General features: G+C 54.9%; 1 protein-coding gene across 2 annotated transcripts in view; it reads left to right on the forward strand.

The window, feature by feature from the left end:
• Window positions 1-27,832, forward strand: part of UNC5B (unc-5 netrin receptor B) — an 85,152-nt gene that overhangs the window by 39,575 nt on the left and 17,745 nt on the right. For both annotated transcript variants that reach the window (XM_047760579.1, XM_047760577.1), the window contains exon 2: window positions 26,413-26,637. In XM_047760579.1, coding sequence (XP_047616535.1) covers window positions 26,413-26,637 — 225 coding nt within the window. The remainder of the gene's footprint in view (window positions 1-26,412; window positions 26,638-27,832) is intronic.

Genomic DNA, 27,832 nt, shown 5'->3' on the forward strand with positions numbered 1-27,832 from the left:
TTCAGTGGTGTCTGAACCTTGAGTTTCATCTCTCTGGGTCTAGTTTCTTCGGAGTTGCTCACTGACTGTGCTGTGTGACTGTAGGCTGGTCTGTTGCCCTCTCTGGGCCTCAGTTTTTTTGTATCCATCCAGTGGACGTCTTTGCACCTGGGGCAGCAGAGATGGTGATAGAACACTAGGCTATAGCAGGCAACTCCCTTTTGTGGCTCTGTACCAGGGCAGGGCAGGGTTTGACCTACTGCCTATAAGGGGCCCAGCATCAGTCTCAGAAGGCTGATAACAGCAGCTTCACGCCCACGGCCTCGCCCAGTCCTATTTACAGAGTGTATTCATGTCTGTCATCTCTTCCTTCCTTCCTTCCTTCTTTCTCTCTTTCCCTTTCTTTCTTTCTTTCCCTATGCCCATGGCATGCAGAAGTTCCCAGACTAGGGATCAAGCCTGCATCACAGCAGCAACTCAAGTCACAGCAATGACAGCTGCCTGATCCTTAACCCACTAAGCCACCAGGGAACTCCTCCTATCTCTTTCTAATCTCACAATCCTGCTGTGAAGTTGGGAATTGTATCACATTGTACCAAAGAGGAAACCAAGGCTCCAAGAGGTTGCTAATAATAACAATCACTAGCAATTTTCCAGCTCTTATTATGTGCCCGGCACTGTGCTGAGCTTGTATTAAGTTGCCTCCATTTAATCCTCAGAACAATGCAAGAGGTAGGCGTCATCTTTCCCATTTTGCAGTGGAGGAAACGGGCTCAGGGGGGTGAAGTGACTTGCCTGAGGCCAGACCCCTTCATGGTGACTTGCCTCAATAGACAGCACCTGTGGGCACTGGCGGCTTTAAAGGACACCCAGAGAGGGGAGGAAGTGGCTGAGGGCTCTAGAGACAACCAGCAGTCTGTTCTGCCCAAGGGAGTAGCGGGCAGCTGGGGAAGGGGGTGGGGTTGGGGGAGCAGAGAGGGTTTTTCTGGAGATGTCGGGAGGGGGATAGGAGGGCAGGGCACAAGCTCCAGGGCCCCAGGGTCTAAGCCAACCCTGCTCCCCTCAGCTCTTGGCTGCTCAGAACTCTAACCCCACCCATGCCCCCTCCCCACCTATCCCTCATCAACTGGGCTCTGGGCCTGTGCCCTCTGCTCACTGGATTCCAGCCTTGCAGGACCCCCAAAGGCCCAGCCCTCCCCAGCACTGAGTATCAGAAGGACGACCCTCCCACCCCCACCCCCAGTGTGGCCATACTAGACACCAACCGCGCAAGGCCAGGCACCAGAATAGATGGTTCCCTGAGTTTCGGCGTCCTGCCCTTCCCCAGAGATCCTGATGCAAGGAGAAGCAACGGCTGAGCTTCCCAGGAATGAGGTTTTCTTGCCACCACCTCTTTTCCATCGGCCAGGAAATACCTGCGGCAGGTGGACAGGCTTGCAGGGAAGGCCAGGGTGGCAGATGTCAGGAGTGGCACTGTTTTGGTCCAGGCTCCAGGGGTGGCAGTGGCGTATGTGTGTGTGTTCCTGTGTTCTGAGAGCCCTCAGTCCCTGGACAGCCTGGCACTTTGCCTCCTTCTCCCTGGGGCCCTGCCTAGCTCCCTGGCACCTGGCTCAAAGCATTTCCAGAGTGTCAGAAGCTCTTGGCTTCCCAAAGGATGCCAAGCGGAGGAGGGGGAGGAGAGCTGGGCTGGGCCATGAGCAGGTTCCCTCTCCAGCGACCCCTCAGCCTGGGAATGGAGGGGGTGGAAGGGTGAGCAGGAGGCCAGAGCAGCTGCCTCAGGGATGTCTTTCAGATATTCGGGGAGCACCTGTCCTAGGTAGGGGTCCCTGCTACGGAAAGGGAGGTCCCAGGGATCTCCTCCCACCACCCCATGACAGGCATGTGTGTCCTTTCAGCCCACCATGCCCCGTCAACTTACAGACAAGCAGTGGAGCCCCCAGTTTAGCAGATGGGAGACTGATGCCTGGAGAGGACAGGAATTTGTTCAAGGTCACATTGAGTCCATAGTAGTATTGGGACTGGACTCCACATTTCTGACTCTTGGTTCAATGCTCTTTCCACTATAGCAGGTGGTTATGCAAATTAATGTAAATTATATGTAAATGCCCGTGGCTCTCTACACCTAGCATGGGGGGGTGCATAGCCTGGGGGGCTGATGGGGATCTCCTCCCTTCACTCTTATCTTCACTATCAGATCTGATAAGGCCCAAGGAGATCATCTTACTCGCCCCAAGGCCTGGGACCCAGTGGGCTGGGGTGGTAGGGGAGGCGTGCAGGTGGGCCCTGGGACTGTGGGTGCCTGGTATTCTCTGACTGTGGGGCTGACAACGCCAGGAAACAGCCAGAGGACGCCTCCAGGATGGTCCCCCAGAGTCTGCAAGATGCCGTGGGGCTCAGCCCAGGGAAGTTTTCTCATGTATCCTGGGAAGGCGGTTCCCTCTCCCCAGGCCCCCTGGGTGCCCCCATCAATAAAGCAGCCTGAATGGAGAGGCTGGGTTGTGGGAGCAGATTTATTTCCTGGCTTTGGAACCAGCCATTCTCCCTGCCCCCCCCCCCACCTTCTTCCTGGTCAGAGAACAATGGGGCATCCCCAGAGAGGCCTTCCTGGGGCGACAGGTACACCGAGCAGGGTGGATAGCCACCAGCCTCCACAAGCTCCCACCCCCCCCCCCCCAAGGCTATTAAGCATTTGATGAGCCTAGACAGTTCTCTCTGCTTCTAGAACTGCGGCCTGCAGGTCACTTGCTAGAATCTCTGGGGCCCTTTGAAAGAACCCCAGGCTCTGGCCCTCTCCCCAGTATGCATGGGTCTGAGAAGCATTTGTTTATAGAGGCCAAATACCGTTGTTTATTGCCCCAAATAACAAAGAGAAACAAAGGTGTGAAAAATAATCAGCCCTGATCCCACCACCCAGACCCAACTACTCCTTGCCTATTAGTGTGTTTCAGGCTCAGGCCCAGGCTTATTTCAGGGTGGAATCTAAGTTAATGCCTCGCTTCACGCTCTGGGCTCTTTACTTAACGTGGTTCCCTGGACCTTTCTCATGTGATCACGTAGACTTCGTATGTAGCACTGTTAATACCTGAGAATCATCCACGCTGGGGACATACTTTAATTTAGTTAACCTGTTGCTCGTCCTCCGTTGGATATTTTACGATGGTAAATAACACTGCAGGGAACATCTCCACACCTGCTGCTTGGTTGAGCTCCCCGGCGGGGGCGCGTGGGGGCGGGCATCTCAGGAGTGAAATTTGTAGTGAGAAGACATCCCCTCCTTGACACATGTGTTCGTGTGGCTCTGTGAATGTGGAGCAAGAATTATCCTCAGTTAGTCCTTCAGGCCCAGAAGATGTGCCAAGGGCGCAGGAGACGGTAACGGGTGTTTCCCAGACAGCACAGACTGCCAGGTTCACCAGGTGCCCCTCAGTATGGGGGAAGGGACGATGGACCGGAGACAAAAGGAGCTCAGGGTTCTCACTTCCAAAGTCCCCACTTAGAAACACGGGGCCCCCAGGGACCTGCCTTACGTTGTGGTAATTAGCGCCATCCATCTGCAGTGAAATCTGCTGTGAGCGGAAGCCCTTTAAAGCAATTTGCTCCTTTAATATCGCCCCTGCGATCTCATTTAATTTTCTCCACCAAACTTGGTTCGCTGAGGATGCCAAAGGCTCCTGTGCTTTAGCATCCCAGCCTGAGTTCTCACCCTTCCTAAACAGCAGGTCTCACTCCATAGGCACTGCTGAGAATTATTTTGCCTCTGGCGTTTGGATTCCAAGCAAAAGAGCCATCCTGTCCAGCTATAGAAGGGAAGAGTGGAGTGTAAAAGATGTGGCTTTAGGAGTTCCCTTGTGGTACAGCGAAATGAATCTGATTAGTACCCATGAGGATGAGAGTTCAATCTGTGGCCTCACTCAATGGGTTGGGGATCCAGCATTGCCATGACCTGTGGTGTAGATTGCAGACGTGGCTCGGATCCCTTGTCGCATGCCTGTGGTGTAGGCCAGCAGCAGTAGCTCCAATTCGACCCCTAGCCTGGGAATTTCTTTATGCCACAGGGATGGCCCTAAAAAGCAAAAAAAAAAAAAAAAAAAAGATGGTAGCTTTAAACATAGGCAAGCAGACCACCACTCCCCATTCTGAGCCCCCACAGCGGGAAGGCAAGTGATTATTTACTGCGTTCTATTCTGTGGCATTTCGTGTGTGTGAATGGGTCTTAGGTGATCCTCTCATGAGCTCCAGGGGGTTGGTGTATGATCAGCCCATTTTACAGACCAGGAAACTGAGGCTCTGGGTCACGAGCTTACTTGCCACGGTCCTTACCATGTCCCCTTCCTTGAGTGATCACCAGCTGATACTCCCTAGGGACCTGGAGTGCTGTTATCCTAATGTCACACCCCAGAAGTGACAGGGCGAGTGGCTGTGTGCCTGCCACACCCTTGTGCCACGGCCCCTCACACAGCCAACTCCAGGCCTGGTCCCAACCCTTCTAGGAAGGGAGATCAGCTGAGCCAGCAGAGCTTCCAGGCTGTCAGCAGCCTGGCTGGGAGAGAGGGAGCCGAGGTGATTTATGGCCGCCTCAGCCCCCAGTGCCCTGCCTGGGCCTGGTGTACTTACTGGCTAATGGACACCCGGTACAGAGGGAAATAATTCTGCCAGGAGCTGGCTCCAGTGACGGGTCAACCCCCATTGCCACAGGGCGAGGACAGAATAGGGAACAGAGGGAACGCGGGCAGAGGCCAGAAACAGAGGCACGTTGAAGGCTCTGAGAAAACAGACGGAGCCCAGGCAGGGACTCCGGGGCGCAGAGGGTGGTACCACCTGGCAGCCCAGTCCCTGGACCAGCTTCTCCATGGTCCCAGTGGGAAGTCCAGAGGTGAGCCAGGAGCCCTAGTTCCTAGTTGCCCTCCAGCACCCCCAGTCTGATCATGGCGTGGTTTTTTGATATTCATAGAACATGAGAACGTGTCACCTAAGCCTTCCATGATAGCTGAGCAAGCTGGGGCCCAGAGAGGGTCAGGGACTTATCCAAGGTCACACAGTAGTTGATTACTGGGCTGAGCCAAGAGCCCAGCTTCCCTGCTTCCTTGAACACTCCAGCCAGTGTGGAACCTAGTGGAGTGGAAATGAAGACCATGAAGGCAGAGAGGATGCAGCAAAGCAGAGAATAGGTGCTGGAGGGTGGTCGGGGTCCAGTGAGAAGGAGGGGCATGGCGATTAAGGAAGTGTAGTAAGAAGGAGAATTGGGACAGCCCCAGGAGCTGGATGGGTGGGCAGTCTCGTGACCCCATCCTGGCAGGGGCAGATTAAGGGGGGGACCCTGGAAAGCGGCTCTGCAATGATTCCCTCTGTTAAGTAGCAGGTGCTCCCTGAGGTTCTTTGCTGAACACTGAGGGGTGAATTGGGAGAGAGGCAGCAGCACCCCAAGATCTCACCTTGCTCCTCTCCACTGGCGTCTGCCCGCCCATGTGCCCATACTCACGGTCGGAAGAGAAAAGCCCTGGGGTCAAACCCCAGCTTCGCCACCAGCTCAGCCTGTGAGCCAGACCTGCCGTTCGCCTCTCTTGAGCCTCTATTTAGTTGTCTGTTAAATGGGACCCTTCTGACCACCTACCAAAGAGAGAGTGAATCAGGCAGTTTGGGCTGAGAGGAAATCTAAGCGAAGTGGAGGCGCTGGCCTCAGGGCAGGGGTCTAAGGATCCCCGTTCCCCTCTTGGACCCCTTCCCCACACCAGGTTTACCCAGACCAGTCACATAGGTGGCTGGTGCCTCTTTGATGGGTCCCGTCTGTGAAATGGGCAGCATCAGGCCACCTCCCTGGGCTCTTGGGCTCCCCTCCAGCCCCTGGCAGGAAAGCATCCCCGGCTGGCCAAGAAGCTCCCGCCTCCTCATGCCAGGTGCTACAGAGGTGCTGCGTGGGTTTGGAAGGTGTTGCCCCTGGCTGGGGGCCCAACAGCCATCTGGGGCCTGACAACCAGGGCTGAGAAAACAACCCGCGCCTGTTGCAGGGCTGAGACAAGGCTCGGTCCCCTCCCTGGGATGGGAGCAGCCTGTGGCCAGGTGTGTGGGGGAGGCCAGGTCACCTGGTTGCAGATGTTTCTGTGGGCATCTAGCACGCCTGCTTCATGCCAGGCCTGTGCCGAAGCCTCTCATCCGTGTGATCTGTCGGAGGTCCCAATACCCACTTAACAGATAAGAAAACAGAGCCCCAGGGATTTGAAGCCACACACCCAAGGACAGCATTGCTTTACTGGGGAATTGTGATGGTACTGAGTATTCCACACATGAGCCCACTCATTCCTAGTTATCCTCTAGGCTAGAGGCTGATACAGGTGAAAGAAACAATGCCCAGAAAAGTCAAGTCTCATGTGCCTAAAATCCCACTGCTGTCAATGCTGTGTCTCTGCTGGGTGTGTCTAGTTCCTTCCACTGAGAGAGAGGGCTTCGCCCCAATCCAGGCAAGGCATACCCCTCTCTGTTTAGGCTGGAATAGTCTGTGTTGCCTTGTGCTGGTCTCTGGCCCCCACTAGGGCTGGGGTACAGCCCTGGTGGGCTCAACCACTCTTGCTTCTGCAATGTCCAGAGGCCACCCCATGTCCCGCTGAACCCAGCCCTCTAGGACACCCAATCTCTCGCTGAGCACTGAGCTATGGGGAGGGGCTGGCTTCTTTGTGATTTTTTCTTTTTTTTCTTTTTGCTTTTTAGGGCTGTACCCTCAGCATATGGAGGTTCCTAGGCTAGGGGTCGAATCAGAGCTGCAGCTGACAGCCTGCACCACAGCCGCAGCAACACGGGATCCAAGCCATGTATGCGACCCACAGCACAGCTCATGGCAATGCCAGATCCTTAACCCACTGAGCAAAGGCATGTCCTCATGGATACCTTGGAGCCCAGCAGCCATCTGGGACCTGACAACCAGAGCTGAGAAAACAACCCGCGCCTGTTGCAGGGCTGAGACAAGGCTCGGTCCCCTCCCTGGGATGGGAGCGGCCTGTGGCCAGGTGTGTGGGGGAGGCCGCAGGTTACCTGGTCGCAGATGTTTCTGTGGGCATCTAGCACGCCTGCTTCATGCCAGGCCTGTGCTGAAGCCTCTCATCCATGTGATCTGTTGGACCCACGTCCTCATGGATACCTCGGAGCTACAGCAGGAACTCCCTTCCCTCGTGCTTTGCTAGAACCCTCCACTCCCACCAACCCAAGGGCAGCGGGACAAGCCATGTACTTGGAGGGCATCCTTTCAGAGGACAAAGTGGTTCCAAAGAGAGGAAGGGATTTGCTCAAGGTTGCGCAGCTTGGGGCGTCCCAGGGAACCTTTCGGGAGCTGCCTCAGAGAAAGGACAGGAGGAACCAGGGATGGGCTTGGCCCACCTGGCTGCCACCCATACCTGTCCGCCCCTGGACAGTCCTGACCCCAACATTGCCTTTTCTCTTGGGGTTGATGCCCAGAGGTCGGGGGAGGATTCACCTGTCGGGCGAAGACTTCTTCCCCCGAGAACCAAGCATCCACAGCCCCTCTCCCTCCTCCCTGCCCAGGGACCCTCTAGTCACCTTCCTGGCAGATAACAAAGATTAGGCTGAGCCTCAGGGCGGGAGGCTGTGTGGGACCATATGAGCCAGAGGGCACCAGATTCGTATAGGTGAGCTGGGTTAGAAATAGGCGCAGGGTAGAGGGAGGGTAAGCATAGCTGTTGGATCGAAAAATCACAATGACTAATCGTAGACTTGGACAGCCTGCATAGGTCAAAAGGCACCTTCGCATCTATAAGAGGGATGCACTGTTCACCCCATGTAAAGATTAAGAAACCAAAGCCCAGGGAGGTGATGTTAGCATAAGGGCAGAACGTCAACCTCAGCCAAGTTCAACGTGACTTTTCTGAGCAGCCCAGCCAGACGCTGTGCTGATAACTCATTTACATTTGTGACTCTGTTTACCTGAACAATGGGCCAGGGAGATTTACGTGGGTGCCCCAGTAACTCAGGCACAGAGAAGACCTGTGGACACAGGGTCTCGGCCACAGCCATACTCAGCTAGGGCAGACAACCCTGGGCCGCTCCCAGGCTGCCCATCTTAGATGTGGGAGAACACTGTCTGCCGGGGAAGGATGCCTGGAACAGCATGGTTTGGGTTTAAGCCACAGCCTCTAAGAGACGCACAAACCTTTGTCATTGTCCCTGCTAGTGGCACACAAGGTCAGGGGTGGAGGCTCTGGCACCCAGTCCCTTTTGTGGCCCAGCCGAGGGTGGCCTCTACTCCGTGCTTCCTGCCTGAGGATGCCTTCTTCAATTTAGCCAGCCCTCTTCTGTGCCCCTGTTTTCATGCCCTCGAGCCAAACCTCAGCTTGAGAAACCACACCGGACACATCTTGTGTTCCTTTCTAGGGTCCCGCCACGGGGGTGGCAAACAGGGGTGTTTAGGTAGCTCCCCTCCCTGCAGTCCCAGGGCAGAGGTGGCAGTAGGTGGAGGCAAGAGAGGAAGGCTGGGCCTGGGAGTTTAGAGGCCTCTGATGGCTCCGGGTGTGGCCTATAATCCCGCTGGCTGGCTGCCCTGTTCCCTAATTAAAGTGTCCTTTTGAAAATGCCCTCCAGTCCAGGCCTGGCACTACCAGGTGAGGCAGAGGCACCTCCCAGAAAGCTTAGCGGTGCCTGTCCTATCATGGTCACTGTTCTCCCAGACCCACCTCCTTCTAACACCCCTTGCCAAAGGCAGCAGGCAGTCCTTGTTTAAGAAGTTGGAGAGCCTGGATCAAAGACACTATTGAAGAGGCTTGTCAGAGCTGGGGGACGCTGGGGGCAGAGATGGGGGGGTGGGGGCGTGGGGAGCAGGGGCAGGTAACAAGGAGACTGAGTCACCGCAGGCCAATTGTGGTGAGTGGGCAGTAGGTGGGGGAGCCAGCTTCTGGGGCTGGAAGGAGAGCCCGGCCAGGAAGCCCAGGAAGGGGCACGTGGGCAGCTCGGGGCCAGGTGGAGAGATTGCTGCTGCTACATCTGGGGCACCTGCACCAGTGAGCAAACCTGTTCCCCCACAGTCCCTTGCAAAAGCCGCCTTCTGGTCAGGCCAGCAGGCCAGCCAGCTGGGTCAGTATTGTAGCACCTGGGGGGAGCCTCTCCCACCCCAGAAGCCCAGAGTTGACAGGGCTGGCAATGGGAGTGTCAGGTTCACACTCACAAAGGCTGGTCATTAATAAGAGTCACTCTGTTCATGGGGCAAGTCACTCAACTCTCTGGGCTCCGTTTTCCCCTTGGGTACATGAAGATGAGTGGGAACTAATCAGATCGGGGATGGTGAAATCTCTTACTCATTACTTGATTGGTATGGCTGTGTGGCCCTGCCATGATTGATGATCCATTGGTGATGTCTGCCACAGCTTTGGGATGGGGCAGGCTGGTGTGTATGTGCCCTTGAACTAGATTTTCTCCATAGCCCTTACATATTAACGTCCTGAGATTCTGAGGCCAACAGGCTGCTCACATGCTAGCTCTGCCTCTGGATCCTGGAATGCCAGTCGAAATCAGAGTCTCGAATTCCTCTATCTCTAAAGAGAGGAGGACTCAGCTGGACCTCTCGGTCTAGGACCTACAAAACACATCATTCTGGGGATTCAATGAGCCCTTCCTTGTACCCTGCCCCATGTCCAGTGCAGTGAGGGGACACAAGATGGAAGGTTCCCACACTCCAGAACTTTCTCCCTGTGTGGGCCTGGCTCAAGCCCCAGGTCCGCCTCTTACTGGCTGTGTGATTTGGGGCCAGTTAGTTAAGTGCTGAACAGCAAACACAGGGGTGATGTTGGCTGTGCCCTTGAAATACGACTGTGCAGAGCCATTAACAGGGCCTGGCAGAGAGCTCAGCCCTGAGACAGGGGCGCTGCTGAAAGGATTGGAAGAGCAGCTTCAGCTGGTTTCTTTGCCCATATTCCTGACCTCGGCGCTGGATGGGAATTTTGACGAGGGTGGGGCCAGGGGAGGTGCAAGGACAGTTTCAAAGCAACACAGGCCAGACTTTCGGCTCGGCTCTCCTGGGCTCTCCCACTCTGCCGAAACCGCAGCTCCAGCCTGAGCTGGCTTCTCCGTAAACTCCCTGGTCCCTCCCTCTAACCAGCCCCATAAAAAGGGAGCTGGGCAGGAGGGAGTCCGGCAGCAGACTTTGTAATTTGGCTTGGGGGCGGCTCCTGTTCGTTTTAACCAGGCTGTAATTACGGCTGGCACCCAACACCCCTCATTACTGGAGCCTGGAAGGAGGACTCTAATTATAGCGTGCTGGGTCCCGGCTTGGGGGAGAGGGGCAGAGCGGGGGGCTGTGAGGCCAGCAAACAGCCCTCTGGGGTGGGACCACCTTGGGCCAGGGGTGCCTTCCCCAAGGCTCCTTATTTCTCCTGCTTCCAGAGCCTTCCAAGGGAAGGGTGGGACATAGGTCCAATCGCGGTTCCTCCCTTAGGGAGAAGAGGAACCGGAGGAGCCCAGAAGGTTCATTCATTCATGCAAGAAGCATTTATTGAACATCTGCCGTGTCCCAGGCTGGCACCCGGGGGGTCCGCCGTAGGCACAAACGTGCCGTCCAGCCAGGGATGGTGTCCAGGCAGAAAGTGCCATCCTGCTGCTGAAGATGGCTGAACACATTGACTGTCCTGAGCCTGGAGGGCCCCCAGTCGCTCCCCTGGGACCCCCAGGCTCTCTGAGCACAGCGGGTGCTCCAGGACCCTGCCCCGGGGCCCACACAGGTTGTTACATGTTGTGTCTGCCCCTGGGACCCCAGGATCTGGTGGAAACTTGGCGTTAAAGAAGGAAACACACAAATGAGTATATAAGTAAAAAAGGTGATGAGGGCAATAAGGAAAGAAATACCAGAGGAAGAGCCAGGGCCCCAGTGCAGTTGGGAGGGTGCAGTCAGGGCCGGGTTCCCTGAGGAGGTGACCTTCGAGTTGAGCCCTGAGCATAGGGACTCAGCCAGGTAAAGGGTGAGGGGAAGGGCAGCATTCCAGGTGTCTCCACTGGAGGCTGAGAATGGGAGGCCACATTCTGGGATCGCAGGCTCTGAGGTGTCCCCACGCCAGGTGGAAGCCTAGATAGCAGTGGAATTTCTCCTGCACCTGGTACCCAGAGCACTGAACCATGCATCTGTAGACTTACAGTCTAAGCCCATTTCTGCCAGAATGCTGTGTGACCTTAGGCCAGTCACAGGCTCTCTGGGCCTTGGCCTCCCCATCTGTCCATGGGAAGCTCCTTCAGGCCACAAACCCTCCCTCTCCGTGTCCACCCCTGAGGAGCTGAGGAGACTGACCAGCAAGTCCTCTTTCAGTGCCACATTTTGAGAAGACCTGACGGAGAAGCCAGGGGCATGCAGCTGGGGTGGGGATGGGAGCCTGAGCTCAGGCTGAGGGCTCCAGGCTGTCCCCGTGAGTTATTAAGAGCCACCCGGAAGCAGACACAAAGGGAATTGTCCTGAGCTGGAGTCAGCCCGTAGCCCCCCAGCCGAGAACAATCAGGGAGGAAAACCTAGGCCATTTGTCCAGCACAGAGAGAGGCCGGGACAGCGGCTGGGAAAATGCCGAGTGTTTCTCAGCTAAAATTAGCCACCTACTAAACCTCCACATCAAGGGCGACCTGAAGCCTCCATTGTTTTGAACTGGGGATCCCAGAGGGCGTGGGGGCAGGGAATCTCAGGAGAAGCAAGTGACTCTCCCCTTTCCCAGGACCTTGACCAGCCCATGCCAAGCCAGCCCTCACACCTTGAAGATGCCCAGTAAGGAAGAACAGGCAGGGGTCAGACAGCAGATAGACACAGGGCCAGGGGTCTGGTCGCCCAAGGTCTCCAAGTGTGCATGGCTGACACAGCCTCTGCTTCCCTACGAGAGACATTCTCCCTTCACTGTGACACTCTTGGGACCCTGGGCTAAGCTTGGTCTCAAGGGAATCACAGGAAGCATAAGTTAGAAAATAACCCTTCATCCTTTCCGCAGGAAGCGGCCAGAATGGCCTTCTGTCTTTGCTCGTGGTGGACAGTTTCTACCACTGGAGTCCCACACCCGGCTGGGAATCTTTCCTTGGCCACTTAGTGACTATGTGACTTGGGCTGAGTGACTGTAGGTAAACAGCGGAGGTGGATATCGATATCAGCCTTGGAGGGTTGTTGGAAAGATAATCCAGATGAAGTAGATAAAAAACAATGGTAATTGAAAAAACAACAATGCAGCATATACTCAGGAAGCCCTTTTGATGTGCCAGGCACCACTCTAAGCAATTTGTGTGTGGAATGTGTTTCCTACAAATGTTATTACTCCCATTTGGCAGATAAGGAAACTGAGGCCCAAAGAGGCTAATTGACAAGAAGACAGGTGCCAGCGATGGCTATCAGACTCTTTATTACCACGCATCGGGGCCTGATTCAAGCTGCACCGGGGCCTGATTTAAGCTGCATTAGGGCCTGATTCAAGCTGCAACAGCCGGCACCATGCTGCCATGTAATTCCTTTAGTTCCTCTTGAAAGGTCTCCAGCTGAATTATAGAAGTAAGTGCTCAGGCAAAGGAGCTGACCTGCATTAAGCACCATTGTGTGTGCTAAGTGTTTTATATTTCTGTTGGGAGGCAAGAGGGCCCTGAACAGTGGACTCGTGGCAGCATCTGGGAGCTTGTTAGCTGAGTGTGTTGTCAGCCCCTGCCACAGACCTGCTAAGTGGGAACCTCCGGCTGGTGGCGGGAGGCTGGAGCCCACTGGATTTTCCCAAGCCTCCAGCTGATCTAGGACATGCAACAGTTTGAGAACCACTGGCCTTGAGGTTAACAGTTTGGTCTTAGAGTCAGGGAGATCCAGATTCAAGGGCTGATGACCTTGTTCTGTGATGTTAGGCAAGTTACTTTGTGTTTCTCAGTTTCCTCACCTGAAAAATGGGGATCGTGATAAGAGTACCTGCCTGGGGGAGTTCCCATTGTGGCTCAGTGGTTAAAGAACCTGACTAGTATCCATGAGGACTCGGATTTGATCCCTGGCCTCGCTTAGTGGGTTAAGGATCTGGAGTTGCCATGAGCTGTGGTGTAGGTTGCAGACGAGGCTCGGATCCCGCATTGCTGTGGCTGTGGTGTAGGCCGGTGGCTACAGCTCCGATTCGACCCCTAGCCTGGAAACCTCTGTATACCATGAGTGCAGCCCTAAAAAGACAAAAAAAGTACCTGCCTAGAAGGCTGTTGGGAGGATTCAGGCAGCTCTTGTTGGCTGACCATAGGATCTGCCAGGTCTCAAGGCTGTGCTAAAGGAAAGAGGTCCTTGTGGCCAGGGAAGCCGGTGAATCCCAGCCGGAGTGCAATTCCTCCTCCACAGCGAATGGAGGGCCCGATTAGGAGAGGTAACCCCTCTCTCCCAGGCTGAAGATGGGGGATGGCTGAGATGGACGGCTCCTCCCCACCTCGGCTGTTCCCTGTCTTTTTTTTTTTTTTTTTTTCCTTTTTGGCCTCCCCACAGCATATGGAGCTCCCAGGGATCAGATCCAAGCTGCAGTTGGGTCCTGAGCCACAGCTGCAGCAACACCAGATCCTAACCCACTGTGCCAGGCCAGAGATTGAACCCGCGTCCCAGTGCTCCCAAGACACCGCCAATCCCATTGCACCACAGCGGGAGCTCCTGGTCCCTATCTTTTTGCCTTCATTGTTAACCAAAGAGACCTGGAACCACGTGAGGCTTTCCCCCCACCCCACCCTTTCTGAGGGAAAGAGCAAAGGCGTCCCCAGGGAAACCAGCTTTGAGAATTATGGTCTGGAGACAGGGCAGACCCCGTGGGCTCATGGGGTCAGGGGCGCTCAGCTGCGTGCACTTGGCCTGGCACTTTCTAGGAGTGGATCTTGGCTCTTGTCTTCATCACCTGCAAGTATTTGATGGTTCCTTAGAGGCCTCTGGGGCCGGGCCAGGCAGAACACAGCCAACAGCCCCACTTCCCTTGAGCAGCTCCTGGGAGCCCCAGGCTTCTGGCAAGAACCACCCCCAATTGTCCCCAGGTCCCCTGAACTATCCACATGCTTTAGCATCATGTCACACTTTCACACCTCTGATCCCAAGTGTCTCTGTGAGGCGGCCACGGTGACAGTGTACCCATTTTACAGATAAACAAACCTGAGCTGGTGAGCTGGTGGCCAGCCCAGGACTGTTCTGTTGTTTTCCTTCCATGGAGCCATGCTTCCATCCTTTCTCTTTGACCCTCTCAGACGTCCTTATGCCTCTTGAGACATCCCTAGAAGGGAGTGACAAGTTGAGTGCCTGTTAGGTCCAGGCTCAGAGACATGGATGACACCCCCGAAGTGACACAGTTGCAGAACTGGGGTTGACTCAGGTCCTGCTTGACTCAGAGCCGTGCTCTTTCTCAGGCTGTTTTTCTGGCTCTTTCCTCCTCCTTGCCCTTGCTGGAGCCCAGCCACCCCGCTTTGGAGAAGAGCCCTTTCGTGGTGCACGTGGCTGTGACCTCACACCCTTCCTCTGGCTTTGAAGGCGAGGTGAGCCAGCCGAGCCCTGAATCAAGGAGGCCCAGCGATTACATCAGCAGGTGCAAACAAGCAGGCAGGGGCTGGGCCCTGTGTCCCACGGGGCTGGGGGTGGAGCTCCATCCACCCCACTCAAGTCTGTTTCATTCCCTTCTTCCAGCTTGCATCAGCCTTTTGCAGCTCTGTGTCATCACGGAGTGGGCTGGGCAGCAGTTGGGAGGCCAGGGCAGGGCGGGAGCTAGGAGTAGGGCACCTGGCCTGCACCACAAACCCAGAGGAAAACCCTGGAGCTGTAGGTTGAGATGTCAGCCAGTGCCCCTGGCAGCCCCAGAAAGGCACGCCCACTCTTTCTCGCTGTGAAAAGTGATAATAAAACTTAGCAAGTGCCCAGGGCAGTCCAGCTGGCAAAATAATTTCATACTTCTGCTTTGATGTTCCCCACAACCCTGGAGGGTGAAGCAAGTCAAAGTGGACCCATTTCCCAGAAGGGAAAATTGGAGTCCAGAGGGAAGTAGCTTGCCCAAGGTCACTTCAGGAGCCAATGGCAGCACCAGTGTGCTTCAGCCCAAGAAAGAGGAGGGATTTTCAGGAGCCTGGAGAATGAGAAATCCCTACAGTTGTCAAGGTGGAAGTAATCAAAGCCTACTTCCTGGAGGAGGTGGGCTCACTCCTTGACTGAGAAGGACAGAGCTACAAAGTTGTAGATTCATTTCTGCACTGATGGTGGGTCAACAGGCAGAGGGACCATCACATGACCATGGGACTAGGCTGGAGGCAGACTGAGCAGGAGTCTGAGAGTCAGGATGTCTGGATCCTTAACCCTGAGCCTTTGTTGGGAGCTTCCTGTTGGTGGGACTGAAGCTTGATCATTGCTCTGCAGGCTCTACCATAGGCATGGTCGAGGGGAAGCTCTCGGGAAATGTTTGATGAATGACTGGAAGAATGGGGATTGAATACCTGCTTACCCCCCTGCCTCCCTTGGGGTGCCCCTATGCAGCCATCTAGGCCTTCCGCTGGACCCATGTCACTTGTCTCCCCACATCTCCACCCCAACAGCTCAGCTGCTCCCCCAAGGTCAAGGCTAGGGTCTTCCCCACTCTTGGAACCAGAGAAAGGCAAAGGCAAGGGCAAGAGCATTGGGCTGAGTGCCCAGATGTCCACACTCCAGTGATTCCAGCTGATTTGCTTCCAACCCCGCTGTGTGACCTGGGACCAGTTACTCCCCCATTCTGGTCCATAAGGAGTTCCTGGGAGCCTGGTCTAAAGGTCTGCCTTTTCAAGGGCCTGTGAAGCCTTAGCCCAGGGCTAGCCTCATGGAAGAGACAGAACAGAGTGTGGAGGAAGGCCAGCGATGGATGGCCACCTTCTTTTCTTGCTCCCAGCGCCCGAGCAGGAACCCAGGTAGATTCCAGGTTCAAAAGAGTACAGGAAACCCCTACACAGCCCCGCTCACTCCCCCACTGCCAGGCACGCTCATGTTTCTCCTCTGTCCTTCTCACCATGACTCCATCTCCACCTCTCTGTTCCCCTTTCGTGGTCTGTTCCATGTCCCATCCCACAGATTGGCAAAGGCCAGAGTCCAAGCACCCCCTTTTCTCTCTCCCTGCTGTGATTCTCTTAATGCCAGTGTGATGCCAAGATGCCACAGGTCCTACAGCCGCTGACAGGGCACTTGGACTTGAACAAGCCATCACTGCTTTCTGGACTCAGGGTCCCCCTCTGGAAGTGAAGGGCTTGGACTTAGTCCAAAGAGCCGCGCAACCCAGGGTCTGAGCCACCTCCTGGAGCCTGCCAGGGGGCCCACAGTTGGCACTGGGGCAAGGCCTGGCCAGGCGTGGTGATGGCACTGACAGCAGTGGGCAACGATCACACCATTTTTCCACTTTGCAGTGTGTTGGCAGTCAACTCCCCTTTGCCAGGAGGGGTAGTTTGGTCCTAGAGCAGGACGCTGGGAAGGCAGGGGAAGTTTCTGCCTCAGGGTGCTCTAAGAACAGCCCTGACCTTGAATTTTCCAAGACAGTATTGGGGCACCTCACCTGGAAGGGCATCAGGGATGCAACGCTTCAGGCAGACAGCCCCAGCCAGAGGCTGTACCCTTGGGCGATTTGACTTTTCCAGGAGATGGGAACAGGACACTGGCGTCTTTCTGCCCAGCACCCAAACGTGCAAAGAGACCCTGATGTCATTGCCCAGTGGCTCCTACAACAGCTGTGCATCCTGTGGCTCCTCCAAGGGCCCCCAATGCCACACAGGGGCAGTCAGCCCAGCTGGCATGTGCCCACCTGATGTGTGTGACTGAGAGAGCACGGGAGCTGCCTGGTGCCTTTGCTTGTGGTTTAAAATCCTTGAAAGGAAACATAGGACACACAGACTGTAGGGTGAGATCCCGTAAATAACAAACTATGTGTGCATCTGAAAAAGTCGGGACTGGAAGTTCCCATTGTGCTCAGCAGGTTACTAGTGTCCATGAGTTCAATCCCTGGCCTCACTCAGTGGGTTAAGGATCCAGCATTGCTGCACGCTCTGGTGTAGTCTGCAGACACGGCTCAGATCTGATTTTGCTGTGGCTGTGGTGTAGGCTGGCAGCTGCAGCTCTGATTCGACCCCTAGTCTGCAAAGTTCCACATGCTGCAAGTGTGGCCTGGAAAAAATTCATTTTTTTTTTTTTTTAAAGTCAGGACCAGTGTCCAGTGTCAATTCTGGTCAGCTAGAGGGTGGGAATGGGTGATTTTTATCTTTCTCCTCATTTTTTCCTAAATGGAAATCAGAAAAGGACAAGAAAAAAGTATTTTTGTTAGGAAAAAAAAAAAAGGAGGCTTTTAAAATAAAACCCCACTCCCCCAGGAGTCTAGAGCCCAGTTTCTTCTATTGGCTCTGCTGCTCAGGTGCTGTGTGATCTAGGCTAGCCCACACCGTCTCTGGTCTCCGCCCTAGAGGATAGTAATCAGATGGTCTCTGAGGTTCCCTCCATTGGTGGTTTCTCACAGGACGGAGTTTCCAAAAGGATTCCTCCCATGGCCCAGCTCAGCCCATCCTGTGCCCACCTCCTCCAGCTGCTTTGTCCCACCCCTACCTGCCACCCCAGGAGAGGCTAGGTGGCATAGCTGGAGAAAGTCATGTGTCCTCAGTGGGCCCAGCAAACAAGCAAATGGGTCTTCCAGGCTTTCAAGGAGCTTGCCTTCCAGAGAGTATACCTGTCCAGACAGACAACAAACAATCAAACAAATAGACAAAGAAGGTAATTCTAGAGAGAGACGAGTACTGTTAAGGAAAAACAAAACAAAAACAGTGGAGTTCCCGTCGTGGCACAGCGGAAACTAATCCGACTAGGAACCATGAGGTTGCAGGTTGGGTCCCTGGCCTCGCTCAGTGGGTTCAGGATCTGGTGTTGCCGTGAGCTGTGGTGTAGGTCGCAGACGTGGCTCAGATCTGGCGTTGCTGTGGCTGTGGCTGTGGTGTAGGCCGGCAGCTATAGGTCTGATTAGACCCTTAGCCTGGGAACCTCCATGTGCCACAGGTGTGACCCTAAAAAGCAAAAACAAAACAAAACCAAAAAACCCCAGGACAATGTAGAAATAGCATCAGGGAGGATAGATGATGATAAATTTACATTGGGTGGTCGGTCAGGGAGGGCCTCACCAGGGAGGTGGCAGGTGGCACTTGGGCTGAGATCTCAGTGACAGAGTGTCAGCCACAGGGATATAAGGAGGCAGGCAGGGAGGGGTGCATTCCAAAAAGAAAGAACAGCAAAGGCCCTGAGCTGAAAATAAGCCAGGGCATGGGTGGGTCTGCCAGTGTGAGTGTGTGTGACTGAGTGTGACGTCCCGAGGGCTCTCGAGGGCTACACCAGGCTACCAGCAGGGTCCTTCCAGGCTAGGATGAATCTCTGTTTGGCTGGGGCATCCCAAACTAGCCCAGAACTTGTCAGACCCACAGAGGAAGGGGTGGTGACTGGTGGGGTTAGGAAGCTTAGATCCCCTGCTTCCCAGTAAACTCTGCAGACATTTCATCTGCTCACCTGCAAAACCGGAAGAAGAGCTGCTCCCTGCTGATCTCTCCGGGGCACCGTGAGCCAGAGGAAGCCTCAGAGTTTAATAGGAAGAGCTTTGTTTCCTGGCAGCTGAGAGCCTGGGCATGTCTTTCCCCTTCTTTGGGCCTCAGTTTCCTCATCTGTGAAATAGAACGCCAGCTTGACAGGATTATTGTATTGACAATGATGTTTATTATCACATCATGTGCTGGATCCGTGGTTATTATCTGGAGGGTGATGGATGAGAGGGCTTTGTGGTCCTTGACTGGGAGAGGAAGGGGAAGCAAAATGCCCCTTCCCCGGGGCCCACACCTCCAAGCCCGTGGCTTGGACTTGGAAGGAGAGCTAAAACTTGGCTCTAGAGGGACCCACACCCAGGCTGAGGGAGCCCAGTGGCCAGAGGAAGGGATCTGAGCCTGGCTGTGGAAGGCAGCCTCCCCAGGTACCACTGAGCGCCCAAGAATCCCAGGACCTGCAGTGTCCCCTCTGTTTTGTAAACAGTGTGGCCCCTACCAAATGGGTCCCGGGCTTCATGCCAAGATGCCAGGGGTGCTGCAGCCAATGACCAGGCGTGTGCACTTGGACAAGCCATCACTGCTTTCTGAACTCAGGGTCCCCCTCATCCCCAGCCTCCCATCAGATCCCATCCTTGCCCCCAAGTCCTTCCAGGGGAGAGATTTCTCGGGATCAGCCAGACACCCCTTCAGGATGTAAGCTCCTGGTCATCTTGGGGCAGCCACTTCCTGTGGCCAGCATGGGAAGTGATATCATGGGCTCAGGCCGGTCTGCAGAGGGTATGGGAAAAGGGCTGTGCAAGGGGCCTCCTTTGTTTGGAAGAACTCAGTGTCCCCCCCCAAGCCCACCAGCCCCCATTTGTCATCAGTAACGGCCATTGTAACTACCTCTGAGGGGGGCCCCAGGCCAAACCCCACAGCCGCCTTAAGCTCCGGCCAGATGGAAGAAGGGCTTTGTGTCCAGGGAGGGGTCCTTCCACTGGGGGTTTGTGTGTTTTTAAAACATAATAATAAGCGGGCTCCTCTCCCCCCACTCTCCCCACTCCCCACTGAGCACATCCACCTCGCAGTGAATGGGAGAGATTTTCCATGCAGTGGGAGGTCAAGTCTGGTGAGAATTAGCCAGTGTCCAGGGGCTAGAGAAAGACCGTGATTGCTGGTGATAAATGTGCCCAGCGTGGCGCATTTCTCTCCCCCCACCCTCTGCCTGCCCCCCTTCTCCTCTCCCAGTTCTGCCCCGCAGTGTGGGTACCACCATGCACCAGCCAGCCCTGCTCTGCCGCAGAGACCTGCCCCCTGCTGCTGAGCCTGGGGTCCCAGGCCTGGGTTCGTTGCCCACCTGGGGGCACAGACCAGGGGACAGGGGTCTCAAGGCCCTCTCTCCTAGATCACTGCAGCCTCTGAGGTCTCTGCCCTGTTGGCCAGGGTGGCCCTGGCTGAAATGGTTGGTAGTGAGTTTCCATCCCAGGCAGGGGAAATACAGAGCCCAGGCTTTTCCCCATAGGCATGCCCATGCTGTGCCATCTCCCTCCTCAGCCCTGCATCCGAAACAGGGCTCTGGTCCAGCTGGACTGTTGATCTGCTGTGTGATGCTGCTTTGGTCACTGTCCCTCTCTGAGCTGGTGGAACAGGGCTCCAGGCCCCTCTGCTCTCGACCTGCCGGGCTTACAGCCAGCAGGGGCTCAGGTATCCACAGGGCAAGGACTCTGTCAGCATGGGGGTTCAGGACTCCCCACATGTGGCTCAGCCAGAGAATATTTCCTGCCTGGTGCCTTTCCCTGGAGCACAGGCCCTACACAGTTCATAGAGCACATTTGCCTCTGTTTTCTCCACCGACCTTCGCAGCAACACTTCACAGCGGCCAGGGCAGCAGCTGTTAGCTCCTTTTTCATAGATGGGGAAACCGAGGCCTTCCCAAGGTCTCAGTGGCAGAATGAGGATTGACAGGATCTGCTGGCTCTCAGGCCAGTGCATTCCACTCTGTGCCTGTCTAGCCTGGAGGCTGGGCCCAGGGTCTTCCATCCAAGGATGCCTGACGCTGTAGTTTTAACCTCTCCCTCCTCTCAGGGGTAGCTCTGGGAAATATAGTTTCTTTCTTTCTTTTCTTCTTCTTCTTCTTCTTTTTTTTTTTTTTTTTTTTGACGGCTCTGCAACATGTGGAGTTCCCAGGCCAGGGATCAGATCAGATCGAAACCGCAGTTGTGACCGATGCTGCAAGTGCAGCAATGCTAGATCCTTAGCCCATTGTGCCAGGCCCGGAATCCAGCCTGCGCCCCAGCGCTGTAGAGATGCCACAGATTCCATAGTGCCACAGCAGGAGCTCCAGAAATACAGTTTCTTTACCTTTGTCCTGAAGTCACTTCCTGCATATCCAAGGGCCCTGGCTTCTATTTATTCTAATGGCTTAGATTCTTGTACCTCTTAAACAAGTCTGTGGACTTGACTTCCTCCCCACCAGGACCTCCCACCTGCCAGGTGTGCCTCCACATCTGGGACTGCCCAGGCCCAGCCCCTGGGAAGGCGTGTGCAGGTCCTGTTGTCAGGTGGAGACTGGGCTCTGACTCCCTATTCTGCCCTGAAGGCTCCACTCCCCTCCCAGGGGACAGGTATCCTGTCCTGGACACCTGGACACCTAGAAGCAGCTGCCACAACTACCATGGAGCCTTCAAGCCTCCAGAAGCAGGAAGGTACTGTCAGACCACATCTGGTCACCTCCCCTCCCAACATTTTAAAGTGGTTTGTGAGCAGAATGGAACTAGCCCATGAAGAAGCCAGCCTGATGGTGAGGGGAGGCAAAACTGTCTTGTGAATATTCAAAAGAAAGACAACAAGGTCATGGTGGGCAGGCTGCGACCTCAGGCTGGGACGCTCTCATGGGGAAGAGAAAACATACTGTCTTGCATAACCACAGAAGTTAAAACTCTAGCACTGGCTGGAAACTGTGAGAGCAAATTTCAGCTGAAAAGTAAGGAAGACTTTCTGTTAGAGTTGCCTAGAGGAGAACCTGGGTGAGAAATGCAGTGGTGAGCTCCCCGTCCCCAGAGGTATGCAAGTCAAGTTTGGATATGGAGTTGATAGGGGATGTTGTATGAGATGATCCTTCAGGTAACCTCTATCTCTGTGAATCAGTGCATCCGAGTGAGACCTGCAGACAAGAGACCCCATACAGGCAGGTAAATGAGAAGCGAGGGTTTGAGTGGAGCCCCCCAGAGACACCGGTGGTCATTTTGATCTGAGGCCGGAGTGGGTGGGCTGTGGCACAGTTGGGAGAGCTCCACAGCAAATAGTTCCTCCCCCTCCCTCCTCGGCCTCCCTCTACCCTGTGCCTTAGGACACCAGTAGGTGCTGGGCCTTTGAGCCAGGAATGACAATGGCAAGAACAGTGACCCCACTTTAAGCAAGTTCATTTCAAGAGGGAAACTTTTACCCAACAGGGACCTCTCCTACATCAACCAATTCCCCATCAGGCATCATCAGATCTCTCAGTATGAGAACCAGGGGAGGGCTTGAGAGATTGACTTGACCAGCTTCCTGATTTGGCAGGTGGGGGCCCTGAAGCCTGAGAAGACAGCCACATGGCGATGCCAGGCCCAGCTGGCGTGCAGACCCAGGGCTCCTGACCTCAGTTCTTTTCTCATTTTGGACCGTCTTTGGTTACATCCGTGCAGGGATATGTCCCCTTTTATAGCTTTATCTTGAAGCTGGGCCTTCTGAGGATGCAGCTGTAAAGGCAGGTTGCATATTTGCAGCCATAGGTTCAAATGAATTCTGCTACTGGAAAAGATACACTTTCTGTGGGCCATTTCCCCACCAGGAGGAAATCCACACCTGGCCCGGCAGTGGCAAAGGCTCCTCCTGGGGGACGTTTTCTGAGGTGTTTATTTTCCTCCGTGAGGTTGGAGCAGTGGGGAAAGGTAGTGAAGCCAGGGAGACAGGGTGGCCAAGAGATAAGACTCCAAGCCTGGCTTCCTCCCACTAACCCAGTGACCTCAGACAAGTCCCTTGATGCCCCATGTCTTTATCTGTAACATGAGCAGATAATGCTCACCTTGGGGATTGAGAGGAATAAATGAGGTGAAATATTGGAAGCGCCTGGCAGATAGTGGACATAAATGCCAGTTTCCAGTTCAGAAGTCAGATCCAGGTATCCAGCTGCCCGGATGTGCTCCCCAGCTCTGCTCTGTTCAGGCTTTTTAGCCCTGCACCAGCGACTTAAACTCCCTTGGCCTCACTTCTCCTCATCTCTAGGATGGGGGCAAGAATAGTACCTAACTCATAGGGATGTGGTTCCCAAACTGCGTGCCTCAGCACCCTGGGGTGCTGCTGCCAATTCACAGGGGTGCTGTGGATTATTTTTAATCTTCAAGGAAACACAGCCATACTGGGCAACTGCCAGATACCATGACAACTACGAGCTCAAGATAGGTGACAATTTCAATATAACATCACACTTCCTGCCTTCGAATGGCCTCTGTCTTTGCAAAGCTGGGATTTTGGCATTTGGGAGTGCCCAGAGACAAGCTAGAAGGGTGGCAGTGTTCACTATGATTCCAAGATTTGATTTGCAGGACCCAACAGGGGCACACTTCCCCTTCATAAGTCATTGTGGCTTTTTAGGAATGGAATACAAATAGTATTTTTTGCTTTCAATTGATGTGTATTATTTTTCCAAATGGCTACTAAGGTGTTAGGACACACACACACGTAAGCTGGTTGTATCTAACTACTTAATAAACAGAACCACTAGGGATTTCTTTTGACCTTGGGATAAAATTATCAAGAAAATGTACTGGGTAAAGATTACTGAGACACAAAAGACCAAAAAAGAAACTTCTGTCTAGGATTGTTGCAAAGCTCGGTGAATTAATATAAAATGCCCTCGATCTGGCAGAGGAAGCTCCCAGGAACCCCAAGATTTTATTGTCCTTCTCCCTCCAAACTGGAGAGGACAGGCTCAGGTGGCCCTCCTCCTGGACACCTGTGGAGCCACCAAGGCCCAAGCCAGCGCCCGGGAGGAGGGGACGTGTCCACTGGTCAGGGCAGGGGCCCAACGCACCCACACAGTCTGCCCATGGTGTCTCTGGAGAGGGATCTCAGGTCAGGCCTTGGTTCTTCCTCAGCTTCTGTAGGTCACCTGGGGGAGGGGGGACATTGGCAAGTGGGTAGTGACTGCATGGCACTGCCCTGAATGACAGGGAGGCACTGATGAGAACGCCCAGCTGCACTCCTGCCAGGACCAGAGCTGAGCTTTGTGCCAAGGCCGCGCGCCGGGGTGGGGCAGGGAGGGCAGGGCCCCGGGGCCACCAGACTCAGGCCTGCTCACTAATGGATGTCGAATGTTTACTTTCCTCAGTTGAGTCTGTGCCTGCTTTATAAATGAGCCACATTAAGGTTATAAAATAAAGTCGTAAATACAGCCCGCAGTGCCACAGAAAGCCAGGGTGGCTGTCACTTGGAGGCCGGGGGCCGTGTGGTTAGAAGGTAGGGCAAGCCTGCAGCTGCACCCACGGGCTCTCAGGCACAAGCCCTCGTGGCCACCACCCCCAGTGGGGGACCCAGTCCCCTCATTTCACAGGTGAGGTCCCCGAGGCCAGGAAGGCCTGGTCCAGACCCAGGGGCTCCTGAAACTGAAGCAGGATGCTGACGGCAGGAGGTGGGCAAGGTGCCCTCCTGGCTCCATCTTGCTCTCCCTAGAACTGCCCAGCCTGGTGAGCAGCTCTCAGGCCACCAGGAGACCAAGGTCCAACCCCCTGGACACTTATGTCATTTCACTATCAACTGCCCACACTCTCAGACCATAGGGGCTGCCAGTTTATCTATAGAAGTATCCCCTTACGTGGCAGAGGGAAGCAGGTGTGGGGGAGGCTTGGCCTCAGGAATCCTCAGCACTGTTCTCTGTTTAGGTGCACCCTAAGCGGGTGACCTTGCATCAGTTTGGATGAACTTCAGTTTCCCCAATTTCGAAACAAGAAAAACGGTTCCAGCCTCGTCTGGCCCTTTGACGAGAGAGCTGCCATCATTGTAGAGAGCCGGCCAGTATCAGGGTCTATTGGATTCTCAGGTGTGGGGACACAGTGTTCAGGGGCAGTGTACTCCAGGGAAGCGCAGAACCCGGGATAACGTCCTAAATGCTGCTGTCTGGTTTTTTGGGTTCAAACCTTGGCTCTGCCTCTTGCAAGCTGTGTGTCCTTGGGCAAGTTGCTTAACTGCTCTGAGCCTCAGTTTCCCCATCAGGAAACTGGGGACCAGTATAATAGACCCTACAAAGCTGTTGTAAGAATTAGGCAAATTAACTATGTGACTGAAAACACAGCAGCTGATTCAAGGGAAGCATCAGTTACTATTTTGACACAGCCATGTGTACCTACAATGCCAGGCCCCTCCTAGGCTCTGATGCATGTTTATCTCATATGATCCTCAAAAGATCCCAGAGAGAGGAGAGTGTTCACATCTCTGTCCTCTTCAGAGCCCTTAATGGGGTCAGAATTAAGGGCTCTCCATGGGTCACACAGAACATGCTGGATGGAGCTGGATTCAACGCCCTTCTTGTTTGGCTTCCCCTTCAGCCCCCACACCCCACCCAGAGCCCAGAGCCTGGGGCCAGTGTCAACCGAGGTATTTTCTCAGAGCCCCCATCTTAGCAGGAGCTCCTGGTCCACGTGGCTTAAGCATGTCAGGCATGTTTTGTTCATTCTACTCTTGAAGAACTGGGCATCCCATTCCCCCCTTTGCCCAGAGTGGTACTCCTTGGCTCTGGCATGTCCCACCCTTGGCCTTCTGGGAACCACGCTCCACCTGAAGGGCTGGAGCGCTGGGACAGTGACAAGGCCACAGCGGGCTGGCGAGGGGCTGGGCAGACGTGCACCCCTGCAGCTTAATTCATGGTTTCCTCTGGAGCCATTAGCAGAAGAGGACAAGCCCCCTGCTGCTGTCGGCCCCAGCCACCTGATTGTTTGGCCCTTGCCATTGGAAAGTCAATTTTCCTAAGTGGATTGTGAACCAGTAGCCTGGCTCGGCCTGGTTTCCCTCCCTCCCTGCGCTGGTGATGGCCAGGCCCCCCTCCCTTCCTGTTTGTCTCACCTCCCGAGGCGCTGTCCTTTCCAGGGAGGCAGCGGGGGCCAGGGTTTCCATTTGGCCCCTTTGGGGGAGGAGATGGCCGTGGGCACAACCTCCCGAATGTCCTCATCCATCGGCCAAACGTGTGGATCTGGCTGGAGTGGGAAGGGCGAAGGGGCAGATCAGAGCCCCAGTCCAGAAGAGGGGAAGCTCTGGGTAGAGGCTGCAGGGAAGGTGGTCTCCCCTCCATGCTGCCACCTGCTGTGGGCTTCCTGGAGGAGGAGGCTCTCTGGGAACAAGCACCAGGAAGCCCAGAGCACTGCCCCTCCACCTCAGCCCACTTCGGCTCACCCCTCACCCCCACGGGCCCTGGCTTGCTTCCCTACTTGCATCAGTGGCTGGCTGGGGCTGCAAAGGGCAGCAGTGGCCTCGAGGCAGAGCTGGCCTGGTTTGAGCTCCATTTCCAGCTCTTCACAGACTGTGGCATCACCTTGGGAAACCAGAGGGAGGCCCAGGGGGCCAGTGCCTGGAACACTGGGGAGAATGGGAGAGGGGTGTCCTTGCCCTGACGGACTGCCTCACCTCCCCCAGGGCCACCCCGACTCCTCCATTTGCGAAGATCTCAAATCACTCAGCATAGAGCTGGGACTGGCTCCACAACACGGCCTCTTCAGGGCAGGGTGGAGTGGGGAACTGAGGCCCCGGGATGCCAGGCCTTGCCCAGGTCTCAGAGGACATCCCAGCCAGGCTCCTGCAGCTGCCCACCTCTCCACCTCCCCCTGCCTCCATTCTTGGCTGCGGCCCCCCAGGGGATCGAGGGGACCCAGGGCCCCCCAGCCTGCGGCCTCACGGAGCCCTCCCCTCTCCCCTCCGCAGGCGCTGACCCAGGCAGCGAGGTGCTCCCCGACTCCTTCCCATCAGCACCAGCAGAGCGGCTGCCCCTCTTCCTGCAGGAGCCGCAGGACGCCTACATCGTGAAGAACAAGCCCGTGGAGCTGCGCTGCCGCGCCTTTCCCGCCACGCAAATCTACTTCAAGTGCAACGGCGAGTGGGTCAGCCAGAACAACCACGTCACACAGGAGGGCCTGGACGAGGCCACCGGTAAGCTCGCCCCACTCGCTTGGTACCCCCAGGGCCCTGGGCCTGGCTCTACGCTTCTCCCTGGGAGACCATACCCAGCCACGGCACCCCTGGGCCTCAGTTTCCCCTCTGGGGTTCACCCAAGATCCGTACTTCCCCCAGGGGTCGATTGTGTGCCCCATCTGACTTTGGGTGACCAGGTGAAACAGCAGCAAATCCCTTGCTGAGCTCCAGCTCCCTTTTCCAGTTTCCTTCCATCCTCTGCTCACATCAGAGAGCAAGTCCAGTGGGGGACCAGCGTTATTCTGTCTTCCCCCAGCACCCAGCCAGCATTCTAGACCATTGCTGCTTTGGGCTCTGTGTACCAGCAGTGAAACTGTTTCTATTCACAGTAATGATGAAAAGGCTTCCTTTATAGAAATCAGTTGTTTTACCTTCAAATATGATAGCTTCCATATGAAAGAGCTTTGATAGAGAACCCCAAATTTGATAGTTTCCCCAAATTTATAAGCTATTACCAAAAATGAGTTTTGAAGATAAAAGAAATTCTCGGTGATAAAGCTATCAATAATAAAAGCAAATTTTGATAAATCAGCTAGCAGAGACTAAATTATCTTTCTGGTATCTCCAGAGAAAATGATTTTACAGAATTGTGGTCATATTAAGAGGTGAATGAAAGATTGTGGCTAGAAATGTAGGGGGGAAAAATAGACATGTGTAGGCAGCTCCTTATTAGCCATAATTCTAAATATTATGATTTTGTGGTATGTGCGATCCTTTTGATACCTATGATGTTTTGGTTTCCTTTTTCATTCGCAGTAGAAATTCATGTTCACATCCTTAAAAAGAAATAAATTGTTTTAGGTTTGGAAAAAAAGCAGATATATTAAGTCAACTTGTGGAGTTGGTACTAGGATGTAGCTCAAGTTCCGAGGGAGAAAGGAGAGCGGCAGAGGCGTGGAAAACTAAGAGGAAGCCTAAGGTCCCATAGGTGTGTTCAGGGTCCTGGGTGCCCCCACCCAGCCAGGAGGCAGAGCCCCCCGGCCCCTCCCATCTCCCAGAGCTCAGCCCCTGTTTATAAGTGCAGGACCCTCAGGGGTGAAAAGCCTTTCCCAGATTCAGGCCAGGGAGGGGACCGCTCACTCGGCTTACCTGCAGGTGGCAGCACTGGGCAGCCCTGCCAACCCCAGGCTCATGGTGGCAGAGCCCTGCCAGC

This window comes from Phacochoerus africanus, chromosome 15, assembly GCF_016906955.1.
Source record: "Phacochoerus africanus isolate WHEZ1 chromosome 15, ROS_Pafr_v1, whole genome shotgun sequence".
Taxonomy (NCBI): Eukaryota; Metazoa; Chordata; class Mammalia; order Artiodactyla; family Suidae; genus Phacochoerus; species Phacochoerus africanus.